The 20,960-nt window shown below is 34.3% G+C and overlaps 3 protein-coding genes across 4 annotated transcripts; 1 reads left to right on the plus strand and 2 right to left on the minus strand.

Moving 5' to 3' along the window:
* Positions 1–1,771: 1,771 nt before the first annotated feature.
* Positions 1,772–2,480, minus strand: LOC147395622 (large ribosomal subunit protein eL24-like). The gene is made up of 3 exons (XM_086452853.1): positions 2,319–2,480; positions 2,009–2,175; positions 1,772–1,932 (listed from the first exon to the last, which is right to left on the minus strand). Exons 1-3 carry the CDS (start codon positions 2,478–2,480, stop codon positions 1,776–1,778), a joined length of 486 nt encoding a protein of 161 aa, XP_086308979.1. The 3' UTR covers positions 1,772–1,775.
* Positions 2,481–7,096: 4,616 nt separating this feature from the next.
* Positions 7,097–13,838, plus strand: LOC147395623 (uncharacterized). Of its 2 annotated transcripts, none has more exons than XM_086452642.1 (6): positions 7,097–7,193; positions 9,304–9,365; positions 10,541–10,848; positions 11,005–11,095; positions 12,299–12,428; positions 13,572–13,838. In XM_086452642.1, exons 3-6 carry the CDS (start codon positions 10,562–10,564, stop codon positions 13,724–13,726), a joined length of 663 nt encoding a protein of 220 aa, XP_086308768.1. In that variant the 5' UTR covers positions 7,097–7,193; positions 9,304–9,365; positions 10,541–10,561; the 3' UTR covers positions 13,727–13,838. The 2 variants fall into 2 exon arrangements, with proteins under 2 accessions (XP_086308768.1, XP_086308767.1); XM_086452641.1 differs by lacking the exon at positions 7,097–7,193 and adding an exon at positions 7,749–7,817.
* Positions 13,839–18,304: 4,466 nt separating this feature from the next.
* LOC147395624 (uncharacterized) lies at positions 18,305–20,642 on the minus strand. The gene is made up of 5 exons (XM_086451107.1): positions 19,852–20,642; positions 19,683–19,759; positions 19,528–19,564; positions 19,321–19,429; positions 18,305–19,241 (listed from the first exon to the last, which is right to left on the minus strand). Exons 1-5 carry the CDS (start codon positions 20,117–20,119, stop codon positions 18,674–18,676), a joined length of 1,059 nt encoding a protein of 352 aa, XP_086307233.1. The 5' UTR covers positions 20,120–20,642; the 3' UTR covers positions 18,305–18,673.
* Positions 20,643–20,960: the final 318 nt, after the last annotated feature.

Here is a 20,960-nt window from a genome sequence, read left to right on the forward strand (position 1 = left end):
TATTACAGATACCTCAACATGAATCATGATTACAATCAAACTAATCTTGTGCGAATAAAAACTGGAGTTATGGTAGAATATATTAAACTGATATGTAGAGTAAGAGCAAGCAAGTTGAAGAAATCAATGCATCCATCATAAGATATGATATAGAACCATCTTTGCAAAACAGAACCCAAAACTAAGGAATTACCTGGAATAACTTAAAATGTTTGGCAACCTTTAGAACTTCCAATGAAGATGGAGAATTACCCAAGACTGATGGGAGATTTTCCTCTATAATTTTCTCAATATCTTCAGCTGTATATGGTTCCTCATTCAAAAATTCCTGTAACATATAGAAAAGTGATAACTTGATGTATGGTGTAATGCCATCTAGATTTAAAATATATGCATACACTAAATGGTTAAAAAGTGTGAAGTTCTTGTTTTTTCTTCTTCCCTTTTAACACAAATTTATCGAACATGATCACACTAATAAAAAAAATTTAAGCAGCATAATCAATTAGTTAAAAAACTAACAACATGCCATCATAGAATCCCGATTCCTGACTATGTAATGACTGGTGCCTTATAAGGTAACTCGTTGGAAGTAAAAATTTATGAATGGTCACTTACAGTGTCATTGAACCGTGATATGGAACTCTTTAAGTTGAAAAAAAAATACAAGAGAAATATTCAAGTTCTGCAAGAGAAATACCTTAACAGCCAGGACAGGATCAGAAGAGCCACGATTACTCACAAAAGATACACATAAACCCTCAACATCAGAGAGAGTTTTCACTTTGGAAATTGCCTCCTCTAGTTTCATTCCCAGCTTTATACCAAGCACAATCTGCAGAAATGTTCAGGAACCACATTGTAACTGGAATCAGAATACGGTACAAAAACTACAATAGCTGAAAGTAAGATAGCCATTCAACTTCCAAAACCTTCGATCATGTTTTAAAAAATAAAAATAAAAATTTGCTCAGCAGAGTTCAGAGAAATCTGGGATCCATAATAATTGAATGACATTTCTAATTTATACAAGTAGACTTCTTAGTTGCAAAACAAAACTTTCTATATTTGACGTGGCAAACACTGAGGAGTCTGTGAGGACTACGAGGAAAAAAAAATGAGTCACACGAAATAAAGGCAAAAAAGTCTCTCTTAATTACACGTGGTGTTATTGGTGGAAGGAGTTGGGATCATTGAACTTAAGTGACTCGTGTCATTACAAGACAGCTCAACTTAAATCTAGAAAAGAGTTCAAAAAATAGATCAGCTCAACTTTTCCTATAAATATGTTCATCTATAATTTAGGTCATTACCATCTTTAAATCCAAGCTCTACTTTCCTTCTCTCAATCTACAAGAAGCTATCGTCTTGCAAATGGAAATTTCTGCTATTCAAATAAAATATAAGCTGCAAATATGCTAAAAATTTATTTCTGAAATCTAGAAATGTAATGAAGTAAATCTTACTAAATTCACATGGATTTGGCTGCATGAAATCCATATGCAAGTGGGGGTCTGTTATTGGTCATTTTGAATCATAAATTTGTAAACTTAATACAGCCAAACAACGGACTAAAATACTTTTGTAGAACTTAAAAGGAAAGGCTGAACACCTTTGGGAAATTTGCATCAAAAGCAGCCATTATAACGATGGTAGAAGAGCAAACAAAAGCAGCCGAGCTTGATAATCCAGACCCTACATGAACAAGATGTCACGTAACTTTGATTTTTCTCATAAGATAAAAAAGAAAGAAAAAGCAATACCCAATAGGCAGCTTAACGCTTTCCACCACCACCTCCAAGTTTGGGACCCTTTGGTGCAGCACCCTTGGGCATGTTACCCTTGCTCTGAGACTTCTGCGATTTGCTCATCACCTCAACTTTCTTAGCCTTCTTTTCATCCTTGGTTTTCTTGATTCTATCCTTAATTTCACTGAAGAAAACAAATATTTTCATTAAGTGAGGTTTATATACACCAAACAAACATTGAAATTGTAAAGCAACAATACCGTAGAGCGGCCTCACGAGCAGCATCTCGAACCTCTGCCTTCTCAGTTCTTTTCTTCTGGATCACCTCCAAGGTAGCACCCACGATGGACCTTGAATAAGGCTTCTTAATGGCACGACGCCTCTTCTTTACAGCCTCTGCAGCAATGTCCTGCAAGATTGGCAAGATCTTCAATCAGCTTTCTCTCTTCACTGCTCAGCCTCTTTGGGACATCAACTTGCACTCGCACCAACTGATTGCCCTCAGGTTGCTTTTATTTAATAGTGGCAAACCTTTTTTTTTTTTTTTTTTCCTTTTTTGCCTTCACTTGCATAGTGCCCTGCTGTGTACCAGCTAGAATCTTTAAATCGACCACAGCGTCCGTCCACTGTTGGAACCTTTATTGTTGTCCCCAAGATAGCATTGATGTATGATTCCCAAAGAAGAATTGAAAATAAGCAACATTCAGACAGCAGTATGCCAATCCTTACCATTATGATGAAGGTTTATCATTTGCCAAAGAGCATTAGATGGTCCCATATATATAGTGTGTGTGCATCTGTACTAGACTATGTAAACCACCTTCCTATGTCCTGCCTTAACTCCAAATTAGCCTACATTGTGCAAGGAATGGCACTATGATTGCTCCATCTCTGGCCTTGGTAATTGCTGGTTTGACCATATAGGCTTATGGTAGGTTGAAGTTCCTGAAATCTTAGGGTAGGTCATATACTGATGAACTAAATAAGCTAGTAAAATGAAGTTGTAGTGGTCTATTGTCACACCAGAATCCAAACACTGAATATGAATAAAGAAGCACAAATTTGCATCTATTTGTTTATCTATAAAACTATATCTAACAAAGAAGCCCATAACTTGATCTATACACCAAGCTCCATAACTTGATGCAACTACACAAGCAACGACATGTATAAACTGTCGGTGAAAGGTTCACCAACCTTGGACAACATAATAGAGCAAATACACATGGTGTAATATTACGTGTGGACACTAGCCTAAATGACTGAGAGCATCTAGTACAAGAAGTACAAGCCAAATACATCAAAGAAATCAAATAGCATACATGGAAGTTAAGAATACATGCCATATCTAAGACAAACTTTTGTTCTTCAACAGGATTTTAAATTTTGGCTCAGATGCTACTTGGCCGGTTCATCATTGTCAAGTGGCAGCAATACTATTTGATCATGTGAGAATTTTGGCCAAGTTGAATCAAATTATACAAAAAGTTGTGCTTCTTCAAAGTAAGCTTCTCAGCCAGGTTGGCACCAATTCGTATCGTTACTGATGCAAAAACTAATTGACGGTTTTTATTTATATTCCTCTTTATCCAGAGACCTCCTTCGTCCTTACCAGTGGTACTCGTAAAAAACAACTAGATCCCTCCTTAACTTGACATCTTAATAGCACCCCAATTCTAGTTTTTCACTACATCCATTTGATTTATAGTGATTCCGATCAATGTGAGATACTCGGATGTTAACTTTGACTCTTACGCCTAACATTCATTACTAAAGGTATAAATGAATAGATATACACACAATCTTGACAGAGTGGTTCATAACAGCAAAATCATTCAGCTGATAATAAAATAGCTATGAGGCTGGGGCTAGGTAAAGAATTTTATGTGTCTTACTGTGCCATTAATCTTTGGTAATATTTCATTAATAGCGATCTCTGTTATTTCTGATGAATCATTCCAGCAGAAAACAACACAATATAACATTGAGATTAGAAGTTATACAAAGCGGTCACACATTTAAGTTAGTGGTAGAATTCCCTACATTAGTTATTAATAGAGAAGTTTGACCATCAATATCTAGTGTTGCAGTGTCATTAATCAGGTTGCTTACAAAAAAAACTCATGTTCTTCAAGAAAAGGAGTCCAGGGTCCTTAGCTTCTATAAACACAAAGGACCTCCTTCAACGAAAAAAAATAAAATAAAATCACACAAGTCATCAAAACAAGAATACTTGCAAATCAAAGACATTTTCTTGAGCCTGAAACAAATGCAGATCAAATTCGATTTATTCTCACAAAATTGAAAAAAGTAATGGATCTTCTAAACTTTTTAGAAAAAGAGGCATATTCCGATCTCAAATTGATGAATATGAAAGATAATCAGATATAAAATTGAGCTTAAAGAAGGGTAAGAAAGGCAAGAACTCATGTTCAAAACTGAAATTAAAGAGATATAACAGCTAGATCATGATATAAAACTTCATAACCAAACCCTAAAACATGCTTTAACATTGAAGAAAATATTTGAAACCCTAAATTAATCAAGAAAAATGAGAGATTCAATAAAAAACTTTAACATACCTGAAGATTCGATCACAAACCAAGCAAAGGGAGGGAGATCGAACAAATCACTAAAACCTTCGATCAAACTCCGATCGATTCTGCTCTAAATCACTAAAATCTTTGATCAAAATCACAGATTCTGTAGTGAGAAATCGAGCGCAGGTCTTTCAATCAAACTCCAATCGATTTACCTTTTAGATCGAATCTTAGAAGAAGACGACTTCAAACTTATTGAAATCGGGATAGCGTCGAGTAAGAGAGAGATAGATTTGAGAGAGAGAGAGAGAGTAACAGACAGATTCGAGAGAGAGTGAGAAGAGCGACGGATTCGACAGAGAGAGCGAGAATGAGAGTGAGATACAAGCAGAGAGAGAGAGAGAACCGAGCGAGAGACGGTCTGAAAATAAAAATAAATTTTTTTTGTTAGAGTGGCTATTGGCACCCCAAATTTTACTTATTTTGTTGAAACGACGCTTAAACGACGGTTCACAACTGTTGCAATTAACGACTGCCTTTAGCAGTCGTTTTTAGCGCAATTGAGGAGTCGCCAAAATCGCAATATGACGTAGTGATCCTCGCAAAAAATCAACTCAATCCAAAACCTCTAACCCATATTTTGAAAAACCATTGTTTTTTCATATGTTTTTACATATGGCCCTTGAACCTCCCCCATATATATATATATATATATATATATATATATATATAGGGTTAAGATCAAGGGACATATGAAAAAACATATGTAAAAACAATAAAACATTAATAAGTTTTCAAAATATAAGTAGAAATTTCGTATTGAGCTGATTTTTTGTGAGGATGATCTCTATGATGGGAAGATCATCTAAAAAAAAAAATCAGTTCAATCTAAAACTTCTAATCTCATTCAAAGTGATTTAAAATGTGGATTGTCGATTTTTTGTCAATTTTTGTCTATAATTTGTAAATCACTTTTGATGGATTTAGAAGTTTCAGATTGAGCTGATTTTTGGTGAGGATGATTTTCTCATCACAGTGACCATCCTCGCAAAAAATCAGCTCAATCCAAAACCTCTAACCCATATTTTGAAAAACCATTGTTTTTACATATGTTCCTTGAACCGCCCCCATATATATATATAATCAATCGATGGCTAAATTTTGACTCTATCATAGAACGGTATATGAAGATTTCTCATCGTTAGTAATCAATGCTTTTTTGATAGAGAATCAATTGATGTCTAAATTTTGACTCCATCAGAGAATGGTATGTCAGGATATCTCATTGTTAGTTATCAATGCATTTACTTTTCCAATTGATAGCCGATCATCGGTTAAATTTTTACTCCATCAAAGAACATTATGTTAGGATTTCTTATCGTTAGTAATGCATGTCTACGTTTTTTGATCGATAATCAATCAACGGCTAATTTTTTACTCATCACATACAATGTACATAAGGTTATCTCATCACTAGTAATGAATGCATCTACTATTTCGATCTATAATCTATCGAAGACTAAATTTTGACTCCATCATTGAATAGTATGTTAGGATATACCATCTTTAACAACCAATGCATCTACTTCTTTTGATCGATAATTGATCAATGGTTAAATTTTATCTACATCATACAGGTAGGACTATACATCAAAGAATAATGATGAATGCATGCGGTCTTGGTACGCGTTTGGGTACACGGCTGATGTGGCAAGGGCACATAATCATATTCATTTTCATCGGGATACACAAGAAACAAATGTGTGGTTCGGTATCCTTGCCGTGTCATTCTTCACGACTCTACATCAAAATATACTTGATGTGTGTAAATTTGACCGTTCTTTGTTTGCCCTTCGCTAATGGTTGAACCATGGTAATATGACGCTCTCCTCTGACAAACGCCCCCTACGCCCACATCACAGAACCATAGATCATTTGCCTTGGGATACACAAAAAAAGATTTATGATTTTGCACATCCCAAGGCAAATGATCTATGGTTCTGTGATGGGGGAGTCTTATTATCACTACTCTTAATGGTTTGGTATAGATATTACTTTTTTTAAAAGTGTTACTAGACGAAGGTATCTTCATTCAATTTCATTGGCTACCTCTATATGTCAGGTTTTTTTTCCCCACTAATGTTGGAGTGACATTTTGAATTAGGTGACAAAAATGACATTTTAACATGGTGGCGCGCACATACACGTAAATGCTTTTCCTTGAGATGCGAGCAAAAAGCATCTACAATTATATGCATCTCACCACGTCAAAATGTCAATTTTGTCACCCCAAAATGTCATCCCGGCAAGACTATTTTTTCCCTCTATATTAAATATGATTTATTCACAAAATCCTCCCACTTTAATAAACCAAGCTGGCTTAAGACGAGGCCCACAAAGAAGATATGCCACGTAGTCAGAGCAAAAAAGGAATGAAGAGGTTTAATTATAATGACTAAACTATCCTAAAAACATAATACATTCAAGGAAGAAATCAATGGATATTTTCCGATGTAACTAAATATTTCTTCTTACCTTATCTTATGCGAGCACTTAGGTTTTGGGGGCCTTTGTCATCCTTACAATTCATCGAGATGCGCGTGTGTAAAATTTTGTATAACAGATATGACCCAAGCCCCCACAAAACCCTAGTTTTGCGTTCAGGTCTATTTGAGCACGTTCTTTACAAATAACCGGCTACTTCAGGTTTTCAATGAGAAAGATTGACACGTGTTAAAACCTGAGGGCAGAAGACCGGTAATAGACGGTTTTCTTACACAGAGCTCGTCTATTTAAGCACTGAGAAGCCAAGCACGGACGCATATATGCAGTCTCTCTCTCTCTCTCTCTCTCAGATTTTATTTCTAATTTTCATTGCAAGATATATAGTGGTCTACTGACCGAGGTAATAGCTTCCTTTTTCTCTGCTCACTTTCTTTATGTTTTAGGGTTCTATTGACCAACGTAATATCATCCCCATACTTTAGCAACATTATTTCATCGTCCCATGTTCCATGGGTTTACTTGGTGGGGGCCTTGGTTTCATGTATCTTCCCAAATCAAGATGATTCATCTGAGTTACAATTTGTATCATCTTCACATTGACTCGTATGAGATCTGATTTGACTTGTCAAATCTTTTGAAAATATTGGTGGAGTCAGTAAGTCTCGTACAAGTTGATTTGATTTTTTTTATATTTAATTTTATTTATTATCAAAATAGAAATATGATCTTGTGACTAAGAATTTGATCGGCTTCTTTCTTAAGATATTATATTTTAATATAAATATATAATAATAAATAATTATAAATTAAGTAAAATGATTTTTGTCATGTGAGACGAGATGACTCTAGCTAGTTAACTCAATCTCTAGAGATTTCCTAAGTTGATCGATTATAATATGTCTCCTTTTGATTTCCTAAGTTGGGTATTTTTAAATTTGTTATCCTTTGCTTGTAAGTGTGATTGTTAGGGAACTCTCTCTAGGCATCTGATCTACTTGGTCTAGTGTTAGACTGATCCACCAAGGTAAGTACATCGTATGGATCTTGACAGCTTAATAATCAAATCACTGGTCATAGTAAGAGGTGGTGGAATAACATTGATTTGAAGCCATCTGATGATCTTGACAAGGAGAACTTATCCCCACCAGTGGAAAAGAATGCTTGACCAGACAATGAACAATGGGTGTCTTAAATGAAAACTGGGGCTTAGGTTAACTCTTAGGACAAATGGGACCTATAAAATAGACCCTCACAATTAGGGCATAAAATGGATCAGACTTAACCGATCCAAAAATCCAAGTTAGCTGATTTGGATCCTTGGGGTAGATCCAAATAAAAAATGGGTGAAATATGATTTATCTTAATGTCCCTAAACTTAATTTGGATCAGGGTTGGATAAGAACCGATACTTAGACCTGACCCGATCCAAATGATATATTGCTTTGAGAACTAAATTTGTATATATCTCAAAATATCCTTTTTGACTACCTCTCTAAAACATAGATTCAAATAAAATAGAATAAAATAAAAGGGTTATAATTGTAAATTATTTAGGGGGAGGGCAAATGGCTCACTAAAACCCGACCCGACCTGCATGAAGCAATGCGGATCTGGTCAGGTCTTGTGGTCGTGAATACAAAAGTATTGGGATATGATCTTAGTGCATAGGATCCAATCCAATTTGATCGGATCCTGATTTGGATCCAGGTCTGAATAAAAAAATGCATCAGATTATGGATAGATTTAGATCTGACCCGGGTGACCCATTTTCTCCCTATTCACATGGAACCTTGAAGGCTTAGGATAGTGTGATCGACCTTGGTATAAATTTCTCATTTTAGTTTTTTTTTTGTTTTTTAGGTATTAGGGAGTTACATTCCAGTGGCTCGAATCAAATCCAATTGAACAAAAAGTGTTCACCCAAAATCAAATCGAAAATTTCGATTTCGGGTTTGATTCAGACTGAGCAGTCAAGTGCCCATCTGGAATTGAATCGAATATGAAATTTTGGTATTAGATTAAAACAATTCTTAAAGAATATTAAATGTTTAGAAAATGTTAAAATTTTGGAGAGAAATCTTAATGATAGTTGGGAGGGGGGATTTAATTTTTTTACAAGATTCGATCGATTTAGGGTTCTGGTTTGATCTGGTTTCTTATAGGTGAACCAAATTCTAACCAAAATAAATGGGTTGATCTAGGCTCGATTCGAGCTAGCTTTGGTTTTGGTTCGGTTAAAATGTCCTTCCCTATAAAATATGGTCATACTTTTAATTGATATCGTAGGGGTTTTCCTTTTTTGAGGTTGTAATTGGTTTGGGTCTGCCTTAACTCTGTTGACCTTTTAAAAAAAAAAATAGTCATACTTTTAAAACTCAGGTGGACTATTCAGAGTTTTTGAGTGTTAAAACTATGATTATAACTGAAGAGAAGAGTATTTTTTTTTTTCAAATTTAAATAATAAAATTCTAATTGTTTTGTGTATTTGCTTGAATAATCCTTGTAACCAGATTGTCTGCATAGAAGTCTAGGCAAAAAAAGCTGCAACAAATTCCGTATAACTGGACATAGAGTAAGGATTATTTTCTTCTCCTTTTTTTTTTTTTAAACTCATTTGATACCTCAATAATTGTTTATTTATTCATGTTTCTTAGTCTCAACTACATCTTCTATTTAGTTGTTAAGAACCAATGCACGAGATCATTTACGTCTACTAGATACAACAAGTGAATATAATGGCATGAAGAAAATAATAGCTATCTAATTGATGAGGAAACATTCAAAGATGTTAAAAATTTACAAACCCTAATTATTATCTAACCAAACGAAACGACTTAATCCATTAATTTTAAGATATTTTATATATCAGGATGCTTATAAAAAGAAAAAATGAAAAAAGAAGAAAAAGAAGAAGAAATATTTATAGGAATGATTGTAGGTGGATTTTTTATATGATTAATTTGGTCCTAGCTACATATATCCACTATGAAAATTATTACTTCTCAAATGTAGAGAGAATGGTTTTTACAATGATTTTTTTTTCCGCTAATTATTCAATTCAATTTGTAAAAAAAAAATCAATGTAAAATGGACACATACGATAAAATTACGAATCAAACGAGGAAGCAACCTTTGATCACCATGGGAATGGTTTGCCAGGGAATGACAATTAAATTTCCCACGCCATCCATAAGATGGAGGGAAAATACATAGCCTAAAATTTGAATAATTAAAAGCTGAGGCTCACTCATTAGACACACTCTAGTTTTTGTTCCTTGAAAGCGTTTAACATTTTTAGGTAATGGAACCACCTTGTGCTCTGTGTTAGTCATTGTTCATTTTTAGGTAACTCCATAATTTTGGTATTTATAATAAATTCATTATAACTAAACTAATCTATAAAAAAAATAAGAAGGATTTTGTAAGAGAAATTAACTATATTATGTGTCTGGTTTTAAACATGTAACTTGGAGTGAATTAAAATTTATTTTTTGTTTTACTTAACATATTTTCTCTCCTCCTTTCCCTCCATTTATATCCATGAGGACACAGATGAAGTGTAGAAGTCTTCTACCTGTCCTACTTTGTTCTAAACTACAAAGCATTGATGTTCTTTGAGATTCTCATTCCACAGATTTTGAGGACCAACCAATGATTTTGACCTTGCAACGATATTACTAGCTAGTACTGTGATTTTCCTTTTATTTCCTCAAGTGTTTTTACACTTTTTATTACTTTATTTTACAGGTATTACAGTGCTAAGAATTAATGGAAGATACCACAAAAACGATGAACTCCGTTTTGCAATCTACACATGAAATGAATTCGGCCGATGATCCATTAAGTCAAAAGCATGACAACTGCATTAATGTGGGTGGTTCGTCCACTTCCATCGATACACCGGTTGGCAATCAATATCTTCCTAGTCATCGTGTGATATCGGAACCCATTGGGAGTATAATCAATACAACTGAGAACATTTCACCACAGTTGGATAATATGGCTCAGAATCGCATCAATGCTGGATCTAGTGTGGATCCTAAACGAATGAAAAGGTGGACCCATGCATGTTCCTTTGAACAATTCTACCAACTTTCAACTTTCTTCGTACATAAAAAATAAATAATATGAATTAAAAGTTAATTCCTACTTATTTAAATGAATGAACTCTTAGTTTTTTTTTTTTTTTCCCCTTATTTATTTGCTTGAAGGATCCTATCAAATCGCGAATCTGCACGGAGGTCGAGGATCAGAAAGCAAGAGCGTATCACTGAACTGGAAAGAAAAGTAAACGAGTTGAAGGTAAATCAACCACTTTATTTTCCATGGTTATTTATATATTTATTTATTTTGGCTAATTGTATTAAAAACTTGGGAAATCTTACAAAGGAATAAATTCCTTAAAATACAAGCCTAATTAAAGGCAAAGACAAGGGATCAACCATACATGAATGATCTAAAATTAGATAAATTAAATGAGTTATTGCCATATCTCAGCTCCCATCTTCGTAAGAACATCAGCGGTAGTATTTCCTTCCCTGAAAATAGGCACAGCCCCTCAACTGAAATTTTATTCAGCACTTTTTTGTTATTTTTTTGTGTGTTTATCGTGGGTATCCTCAGTCACATGCACCGCGCCCTCAGAAAGTCCTACGTGTTGAATCGAAGGGGTCCCAAAAGAATCAATCCAAGAAAAAGAGAACATAGTCCTGTAAGGATGAGCCCAGGAATAGAAGCTTTATTTGAGAGGGAGAACCGAACCACTAAAACCATAGTGAACCACTAGTTGAAACCCCATCATTGGAAAAACCAACAGAGGCTCCTACATAATTTGATAATTTTTTTTGAAATTAATCGGCTTCTTAGATATTAGCTTTTGAATTTCAATGAACAACGGATGATTCTCCTTCATTATCTTCTTCAATCGAGATTGAGTTGAGGTATTCAAAATAAATCTGACATTCCTTGTGATACTGATGATTGTAAAAAATCATCAAGAGATATTGTCATTTTGGACGATCCCAAATTGGACTAACATTTCCAGTATTCTAGCTTTCTTCCTTCCCCTAACCTGAATATCCAAATACAAAATACAATCTAAAGTCAACTCATCCTCTTCACTATTAGTGAAACTTCCTTCATCCTACGGAACGAGAGGCTCATCAGATAGTCCTCCCAAATCGTAGGAGTCTCTAACCAACTATGAATTCTAAAAAATTGAATTTGGATTGGGTTCTATGCTCGTACGAACCTCTCTAATTTCATTAAACTAGTTCTCGAAAACGAATTGAAGAGCTCTTGAATGGTTGGAGATTGCTTTCACCCAAAGGGTTTTGGCCATTGTCATGGTGAGCTACTATCTATGAAAAAGGACGTCCCCTCCCTGGGGAGGGAGGATTCTTATTTAGATCTTTCTCCATTTCCCAAAAATATTTTCCATGGTTACTTAGTTGATGCGAAACTAAAAACATATTTATTTATTTGTTTTCTTAATTTGGTGTACAGGTAGAGGTAGACTCCCTCACTACGCAAAGGATTAATCACTATGATACCCAGTGGATGATAGTAAAGACTGAAAATCGAGTAATGAAGGAAACGATATGCCGTCTAACAAATGAGATAGCAATTAAAGATGGTAATTCTTTGATCGATCATTGTTAGATATAACTTCATTTTTTTAATTCAAAATTATTGAGAAATAACTAAAATTACATGTTAAGAAATATTTATAAAAGATGCTTTGATTTATCTGGTGTATGGTGCAAAAAAACATGCTGCAATATTTATAGATGATATTTCATTACTTAAAATTATTTTGTGATGATATAAGAGAGATCTTATGGATCTTGCAAAATTTTATTCTTAGCTTGTGAATTAAGAGGCATTTCTCTGAATTTATGTACTATTTTACAAAACTATACAAAACTTTCTAGTTTAGGGAGAAAAAAAAAAAGGTCTATTTGCAGGATTGTTAAAGGACTTAACTTTCACTATAATGATTGTCATGGGAGATTAAACACTAGCTTTCTGGGAGGGTAAATCAGGTTAGTCATCCCTCTATTATAAAATTCCTATCCTTCTTAAGTTCAGATTTTAATAAAGTAGGCTCAAAATAGACAACTTAAATTTAATTATCAAGTCATATGTAGTTTACTTTTAAATGGATTAAAAATTTTAAATGACCTGTTCTTGTCATGACAATCTCTATAACGAAGACATACGCATTGAAACATTCCCTTAAGTAATCTTCATGGATTCATTAGGTGTTTCAAAATCTATGTAGGTGTTTGGATAGAACTCCTTGGCTACTTCTAACTCTTGTGGGGGGTTAGAAGTCGTTTGGATACGTTTGGATAATTAACTCCTACGTTGAGTTACTCCTGCTCTTTGACACATTTGTTCAGCTCCTAGTATCCAAACATGGCCATTGTTTCTACATATTACTATTTCACATTTGCCATAGTACCATTTCTCACATCATTGGTCTTTTGTTGTGTTTTTCATGGTTATTTTCATCAACTTTCTATTGTGTCATGCTTTAATGGCCAACTTATGATCATTCTTATATGTTTTTCCTTGGTAGGTCAATATTGAGATCCATAAAATATAGCTAATCTCAGATTTTTTGTCATTAAAATTTTAGTTTTAGACCCGTTTATGTCGAGTCCTTAATGTCAAAAAACAAAGTTCCCATTTTTTATAGATTCATCTTTATGAACAAATGAAATTATAAAAAGTTTTACTGAGACTGAAAAAGTTGATGGGTTGAATATTGTAGCTCAAATTGAACAGTTGAAGCAAGAGAGAGAAATATTGTTGAATCTCCAACTGCAGCCGCAGCACGGCCAACAGATCCAGAGAGAACGGATCACTGGTTATGACAACAATGAACCACAAATCTTCAACCCGATTTCTTCCAACTTCTTCATGTGATAGATTATTCAATAATCATTTTGTTTGTTTGGTTGTTTATTTGAAACTTAAAAGTGCTTGAGACTTTCATGTGTGAGAACATGAATTAGACAACATGTCTTAAATTATTAGTTTGCCCTACTTTATTGAACATGAAATTTCTCTTTCTATTATATTAATAATTTTTTCTGCAGTTTCTAAATATAGTAACTTACAATGGTGAATTTATGGGATCTATATTCTGTTGAATATTTGTACGACAAGGTCAAATATCGAATTTGCAGGTCGGTATGAGATCTTATATATCTTCTAAATTTTCGATTCTATGCTTGTAAAGTAAGAAGTTCGTATTTCTCTTAATTTATTTAATATTTTACAAAACTTTCTAGCTTAGCATGGGCGATTGATTCAGGCTACTTGCATGATGGTTATTTAATATTTTTATTAATTACTATGGTTCTCATGGGGGAATGGATTCTCTTGGCACTCGGTTCTTATAACACCCTATAGCACAGATCCAATAGGTGAGAGAGAGTTATCTTGGAAAAAAATAATTAACATTTCAACCTTTTGTGGTCATGATTTAGATCTGATTTTAAAAAATAATAATAATATAAAAACAACAGTTTTTCTTCCTCTATATCCATCATGTATTTGAAAATGAACGGCTATTAAACACCCAATATTTGAAGTGTGGGATCTAAGTGTATGGCTGAAGTGGCGTGCTTTCAACCATTGGATCTATGCTATTGGGTGCTATAGGAACTGTGTGCTAGAGAGGATCCGCTTCCTTCCCATCAAGTATAAGGTTTTGTTAACGTGTAAGGGCACACGTTAAAGTGCAGTAAATACACTTTGGTAACAAGCCTCCAAGGGCATTTTGGTAAAAAAAATCTAAGGACATTTTCAGTGCGATAACACCCTCATATGCTTACTCCTAATGTATATTTATTTCACTTTAATGTGAGCTCTTAGGGCACATCTTAACAAAACCTAATTTAATTTAGTTAGATTTCTTATGCGACAACCCCATGATTATAATAATTAAAGTTTTGTGCTAATGTGGAGCTGTCGTGTGGTAAAAAGAGTATGGAATGTTGGAGAATTTCTATTTAGTAATTTAACTAAATTGTTATTAAATTTGAAACACAATCAATTTTGGCAAAAAAAACAAAAATAAAATCAAATCAAAGAATTAACTCGATGGGGACCCACCATGCGATTCGTTGGAAGCTTTTTGGGGGTTCTTTTAGTCTTTTCCTTGCATGGGAGTTTTTGGAAACCCTGAAGGTTCCCTAAGAACTAAGGAAAAATTGTGGGTAGGAGATTTTGAAAAGGTCAAACTTCCTAGTTAGAGGGAGAGAGAGAGAGAGATCATTTAGGAAGCTTTTTTCAACCTGGAACCCTGAGAAAAATTTGGTTTTTAAACACCTAAATCGTGGGAGCATGGGGGACCCTATTTAGGTTTAACAAATTTCATTGTTTTAGGATCTTAAGATCTAAAATGGGATCTTACCCCCAGACTCAGCTTCTTCATCCTTCCCTTGTGTGCACTAACAAAATTCCTTTATCTTTGAAGAACTAGAAGGGAAGATTCCATTGGAGAAAGGTCAAGAAATTTTCAAAAAGAACTTGGGCAGAAAAATTGAGTCGGAGAAGATCAAGAGGCTAAGTAGAGGACACTATTGCTAATCAAGTTAGGATTTGACCCCCTTAGTGTAATTTAATTATTATAGGAAAGAAGTAATCCATGCATATCTACATATATATCATAGTTGAATCATGATCTTGATGTGAACCACATAACTACAATAGGAGATCTCCCAACTGATTTTCTTTAATTAGAAAGTAAAATAATTAGAAGTTTTCCGTTCTCAATTAGATGGTAGGAGTTTCTATTAGAAGTTAATGTTTAGGTTAGTAAGTTTGTTTCATTTTCTGATTTTCTTCTCAAAATAGCAAGTAGAAGCTATAAATAAGTTGTAATCTGTTGAGGGAAGTCAATAAAAGGATTACCATTCTTCCTATGGGAATTAGGAGGGTTCCAAGCCACCTCGAATAGGCCAATTTCTATCTTCTTTCTTCTTTTTCTCTTATTTTTCTGGATTGATCTCCTATAATACAGCAGTAGCACATCAGATCTTTGTTGCAAAAGAATGATGATAATTATAGAATCTAATGATGTTGTGTGTGTTGATGTGAAGTATGATTTTGTTAATATTATAATTAAGTGTAAGTTTTTTTTTTGCTAAGTAAAGATATATATGAAAAAGTGATAATAGCTTTAAATCCAATTAATGCGCAAAGTTCCTTCTTTAGCTTTCTTGAACTAGAAATCTGAGATACTGTGTTGTAGCAATAATTGCATTAAGTCTCCCTTTGAACTTAACTATCATTTTTATATGGAACAAAATCTTAGAAGTTGACTTCCATTAGAAATTGGTCTCGTGTCCTATCAATCTATATGTAATTTATAGTAATATTTACCTTGTGATCTATCGGTGCGGACAAACAGAAAATGGCTTCAGTACAGTCCTTATTATTCACTCTTTTAAAGAACCAAGCCATCAGTATAACATTGTTTTAGGATTTTCCCTAAGTGAACACTTCTTTAGCTTTCTATAGAGTTGAAGTTCGAATCATTTTGATACATAACCAATAGGGTAGAAATTCTCGAAGCCAGACTTTTGTTTGTTGAATTCCAATCAAAAGGAACGCCCAACAATCTTATTCTATATTTTTGAAATACCAAACCAACTACTTCTTGTAAAAGGATTTTTTTTTTTTTTTTTGAGTGGGTGGTCGAGTCCTCTTTCTGAATTGGTATGATCTATCAAAACTCTTCTTAATTTGAGTGAGATATGAGTTTTTTTATTGGGGACATGTCAAATCTGCCCACGTGCAATGCCATTGTTACCTCCACCATCACCACCACGTCAATGCTACAACCACCACATCACAACTTCTATGTTGGCAGTTTTGCCACTACAGCCATTGATCATATTCACCACGATAATGCCACCCCTCTGCTGCCATTATTCCACCACCAGTAGCATTACAGATCAAATATGATGGACAATCTTAGAAGTATAACTTCATTGTGTTGGTTCTGCTACTTGGATTATACTGTTGGGCATGCAAAAATTTTGTTATAAATTAGATACTTTCGATCAGGATGTAAATGTGAAACACACAATAAATGTTTATTTTTCATTGATTTTTATTTCTATATTTTTGGTTTTTTTATATAACAACCAAGTAACAGATAAGACATGAAAATTATTTCCAGACTAAAGATTTGTTATCCATGCATATTTCAACAAATTGGAGCATAATTAAAGAAATATTATAAGACTTCCTTAGTACTCTACAAATACAGAAAAGGATGCCACTTCTTTTATGGATTACAGACATGAAAGTTCCTTGAACTATATGAATGTGCCACTTAGCTAAGTGGTAAAGGCTTCAGGAGAGTTCATCCCATGACCTGGGCTCGAATCTGGTTGAACCCACCTTCATCTCTATTAACCACTAACCACTTGCTTGCCGAGCAGCTACTAAAAAAAATAAAAAAATCTTATAATAAAGAGGAGGAGCACCATTAATACTAAAGCGCATTTTTTTTTTTTTTTTTTTTTTCTGTTTTTTGCATATAACATGCAAACCTAAAGTTCTATCTGCAAAAGTTTCCCCTCTAATGATCATTCTTTTCCTATTGAAATTATGATGAATGAATATCTAAAATAAATGCTTCAATGATTTAGCTCACCAAGTGAACAAACATAAGACAATCTCTTCTCTCCAACAATTTAGTCTATTCACAGTCTTTATCCTCTTCACAAACGCAGACAGATCAAACTACAATACCAGAACTTGTAAATCAATAAAGCCCAATATTTGAATGTAGGCCTAGCAAGCTATGATATCAGTTATGAAAGCAAAATAATAATTTTCAGCCCCAACGCCTCTAAAGGGTAAAATGTCAATCTTCGTAAATTTCTATGATCAAATTCTCCATAATCAGAAAATTTTCTCATCTTGTGCCATTGGATCCCCTCATCAAACACTAATACTTCATAATAAGAAAAAAATTCTTAAAGATTAAAAATGGTCCCTGACAAGTAAAATGCTCAAAGGAACTCTTAAAATAAGTACAAAATAATATGTTAATTTTTTCCTATAGAATTACCCCAAAAGTTTCTAATTTTCTTCAAAGAACTTATGAAAAATCGCTATCTCCACTTGTTTGGGAAAATCTTAGAATGTCACATGATACACCTAAGTTTTCCAAGAGGAAAGTTGTTAACACGGCGCTTGCTATACTCAGGCAGTGCCACATTCTTTTGCTAATAGGCAAGAAATGTTCATCACTACCCTTAATGTCCCACACTCTTCTCTATCAATGGGATAATTGGATTGATTTCAAATACATTGAATTCTTCCTTATTCTTCTAAGAAAATGAACTCTGGAACATTGAGTGGGAGCCATTATAAAATATACAGATAGTCTGCCTTCCTTGCTCTCATTTAGGTACCCATAAATCATACAAATTATTAACAAGAGAAATGTTTTAAAACAACAATTCATCTTATCTAAGCAAGATTAATCGGGCTAGCATGCATTAACTATTGTTTCTCATTCTATGGGTACATCTAGTCCCTTAAGACAGTAGTACGATATGAGGGTGCATGGATGTTAAACACCAAATATTTAGATGAGGTGCCAAAAATATTAGAATGTCACATCTACAACATTTACTTCTTTGACACCAATTAAAGTTCTATAGCTTACAAATGCATGAAAAACGAAAAAAACAACAAAAGTGAAACAAGTAGTGTTATTACCTTGTAGGTTGCAAATGACAACGATCAATATATTCTCTTGATGAACGAGTACCTCAAGATCTCACTTAGAATGAACCCATTCATATAGTCAGATCTAGAGTACTTGCCAATCATTCATGCTCCCTAATCCCTAGTATTATCTCCCTTCTTCAATCTGCTAAGCTTTGAGGATGAAGGTGAGAACAAAGAAAGAGATAAATCACTATCAACTCCATCATCCTCCAACCCTTTCTGGAAATCACCATGTCTTGATGATATCTTTAAGGATAGATTCAGATCAATTTCACAATCGGAAGCCTTCCTTTTCACCACGTTTCTCTCTTGTTGACTTGTCCTCCAGTCTGCTTCGTGGGTTCGTCTATTGTTCAAAGAATTCAAGTTCTCTCTTCCCATTTCTCGTGATTGAGTGAATCTAGGTTCGGTTGAGCGCATTCTGAGTTGGGTTTTCCAGGATTCAAGATCATTCAACAATCGAAATTCACCTTGGGGATTATGGAATATCTTTCTTGTCTGTTCATTTGAAATTGAAGTACCTATGTTGAAATCCCAATTAGGTGTGTTGTGTGCAAAGATCCTTTCTGTTACCGAACCATAAAATACAGGTCTCCCCCTATCGTTCGCAGCCCCACTCGTGCAATGGCTAGTCATCCAGTTCCCATGACTACTCCAAGAAACATCACCATAGCTTGATCTGAAAAAGATCTTATAATGAGCTTGAGATCATCAAAAGGAAGGAAAAAAAAAATATGTTGAAGTGTTAACTTCCATACCTTAGACTTGAAATAGGCTTTTGATTGAAACCTTGTGGAATTGGAAGTTGGCTAAGGTTGTAGATATGGCGATCTCCACTTTCCATAAGGTGCCGTTGATTGGTTATAGCTAACATAGAAATTGTGATCAGAAATATATCTTGGGAGCTAAATCACTAACCTTAATTGCATATTTTATCAATGAAATATTCAGAAAAAATGGTGTACCTTGGTCTGGATCATCTATCTTCTTGCTCCTGTACATCTAATTTAATAACGAATCCAATGGAAAAAGGAGGAAACAAAGATTATGTAATCAGTAAAATAAATCAATTAGAACAAGAAAGTGTAATGTGTTTTATGGGTTTTAGTGATCAAATTACTTGTAGATGGCTCTTGACATGGGCGATGCTAAGGCCTTTGATGTTCATCATCTGAAGCACTAGCTTAGGTGTTGCTCCTGCGCCAATCAAAGTAGATGACCGTAAGGGACTTAATTTCACCCTTAATTGCTAGAAAATCATAGGAGAATGAAGAGATTGGATTACTCACTTTCTTGTCCACCAAGTCTTTCGACAGCACGAATGAAACATAGATGTAGATCTGGTGTCCAACGAAGCCTCGGTGTCTTTGATCGAACATATGGTCGTACCCCACCAGAGCTTGTCTTTCTCTCGTTCTCCTCAACTGTGCTGTTGCTCGAACTCACTCCATTTCTAGGCTTTCCTTCTTCATCTACTACCTCATCCTCATCATCACTTGCATTCTTATCATGACAAGGGTTATTCTTGGAATCTTCACTTGAACTACTTTCCTTCATCTCTCTCTCTTCTGTTTTTTGGGATCCAAATTAATAATATGGTAAGAGAAAGGGAAGGCTAGAATAAAGTCTTAATTATAAAAAAAATTTGGCTAAATAAGCAAAAGATGTATTGAACGAAAGATTAAAATACAAAAGGCACCACCATTAATTTACAAGCCTAATTGAAGTCATGGTTAGAAAATCTCCATAATCAAAGAGAACTGAAGAAATAATTATAAATAAGGGATTTCTAGATAATCTAAGATTAAAAAATCTTCCTCTAGAATGTGAAAAGGATAGTGATGAATTATGTAGAAAAAGTCTACATATTTATGCGTAGATCATATACCTAAATTACGCGGAATTTGGTTAAATTGATCTTGACAAATTAAAGATGATGTACTAAAGAACCAGGAACAAGAGATGGGTTAAGACCCTAACACTTTTTTTTTATGCTGAATTGTTAAGACCCTAACACTTTTTTTTTTATGCTGAATTGTTAAGACCCTAACACTGGATGAAGAGTCACCTCTCTCTCTCTCTCTCTCTCTCTCTCTCTCTCTCTCTCTCTCTCTCTCTCTCTCTCTCTCTCTTCTTGAACATATATAAAATTACTTATCTAAATTTTTTAATATATATGCATGCATGTTTATATGTATGTATGTATGGACTGTCATAGAAAGTTATTCAGAAAGTTTGGGCTTGTGGAGGGGAAGCAAGTATGAGAGAGAGCAGGAAGTCTGTGCATGTGTGTGCTGTATCAAGTTGATGAGGCATTGATGCCGACTGTCTCTGATACTGACTAAAAACTAGGAAAAAATGCCACTGTCTTTCCCCATCGAGAATCACGGATTTGTCC

This window comes from Akebia trifoliata, chromosome 8, assembly GCF_017979445.1.
Source record: "Akebia trifoliata isolate Shusen 1 chromosome 8, ASM1797944v1, whole genome shotgun sequence".
In the NCBI taxonomy this organism is placed as follows: Eukaryota; Viridiplantae; Streptophyta; class Magnoliopsida; order Ranunculales; family Lardizabalaceae; genus Akebia; species Akebia trifoliata.

Excerpts from the sequence above, each read along its gene's own strand:
- LOC147395622 (XM_086452853.1), bottom strand. The coding sequence starts at position 2,480 with ATGGTAAGGATTGGCATACTGCTGTCTGAATGTTGCTTATTTTCAATT. Across the intron at positions 2,176-2,318 it reads GGTACACAGCAGGGCACTAT|ATCTTGCCAATCTTGCAGGA; the intron begins GCAAGTGAAGGC and ends AGCTGATTGAAG. Across the intron at positions 1,933-2,008 it reads GCTCGTGAGGCCGCTCTACG|TGAAATTAAGGATAGAATCA; the intron begins GTATTGTTGCTT and ends TGTTTTCTTCAG.
- LOC147395623 (XM_086452642.1), top strand. The coding sequence starts at position 10,562 with ATGGAAGATACCACAAAAACGATGAACTCCGTTTTGCAATCTACACAT. Across the intron at positions 10,849-11,004 it reads GATCCTAAACGAATGAAAAG|GATCCTATCAAATCGCGAAT; the intron begins GTGGACCCATGC and ends ATTTGCTTGAAG. Across the intron at positions 12,429-13,571 it reads TGAGATAGCAATTAAAGATG|CTCAAATTGAACAGTTGAAG; the intron begins GTAATTCTTTGA and ends TGAATATTGTAG.
- LOC147395624 (XM_086451107.1), bottom strand. The coding sequence starts at position 20,119 with ATGAAGGAAAGTAGTTCAAGTGAAGATTCCAAGAATAACCCTTGTCAT. Across the intron at positions 19,760-19,851 it reads AAGACTTGGTGGACAAGAAA|GAGCAACACCTAAGCTAGTG; the intron begins GTGAGTAATCCA and ends TGATTGGCGCAG. Across the intron at positions 19,430-19,527 it reads GATAGATGATCCAGACCAAG|CTATAACCAATCAACGGCAC; the intron begins GTACACCATTTT and ends TTTCTATGTTAG.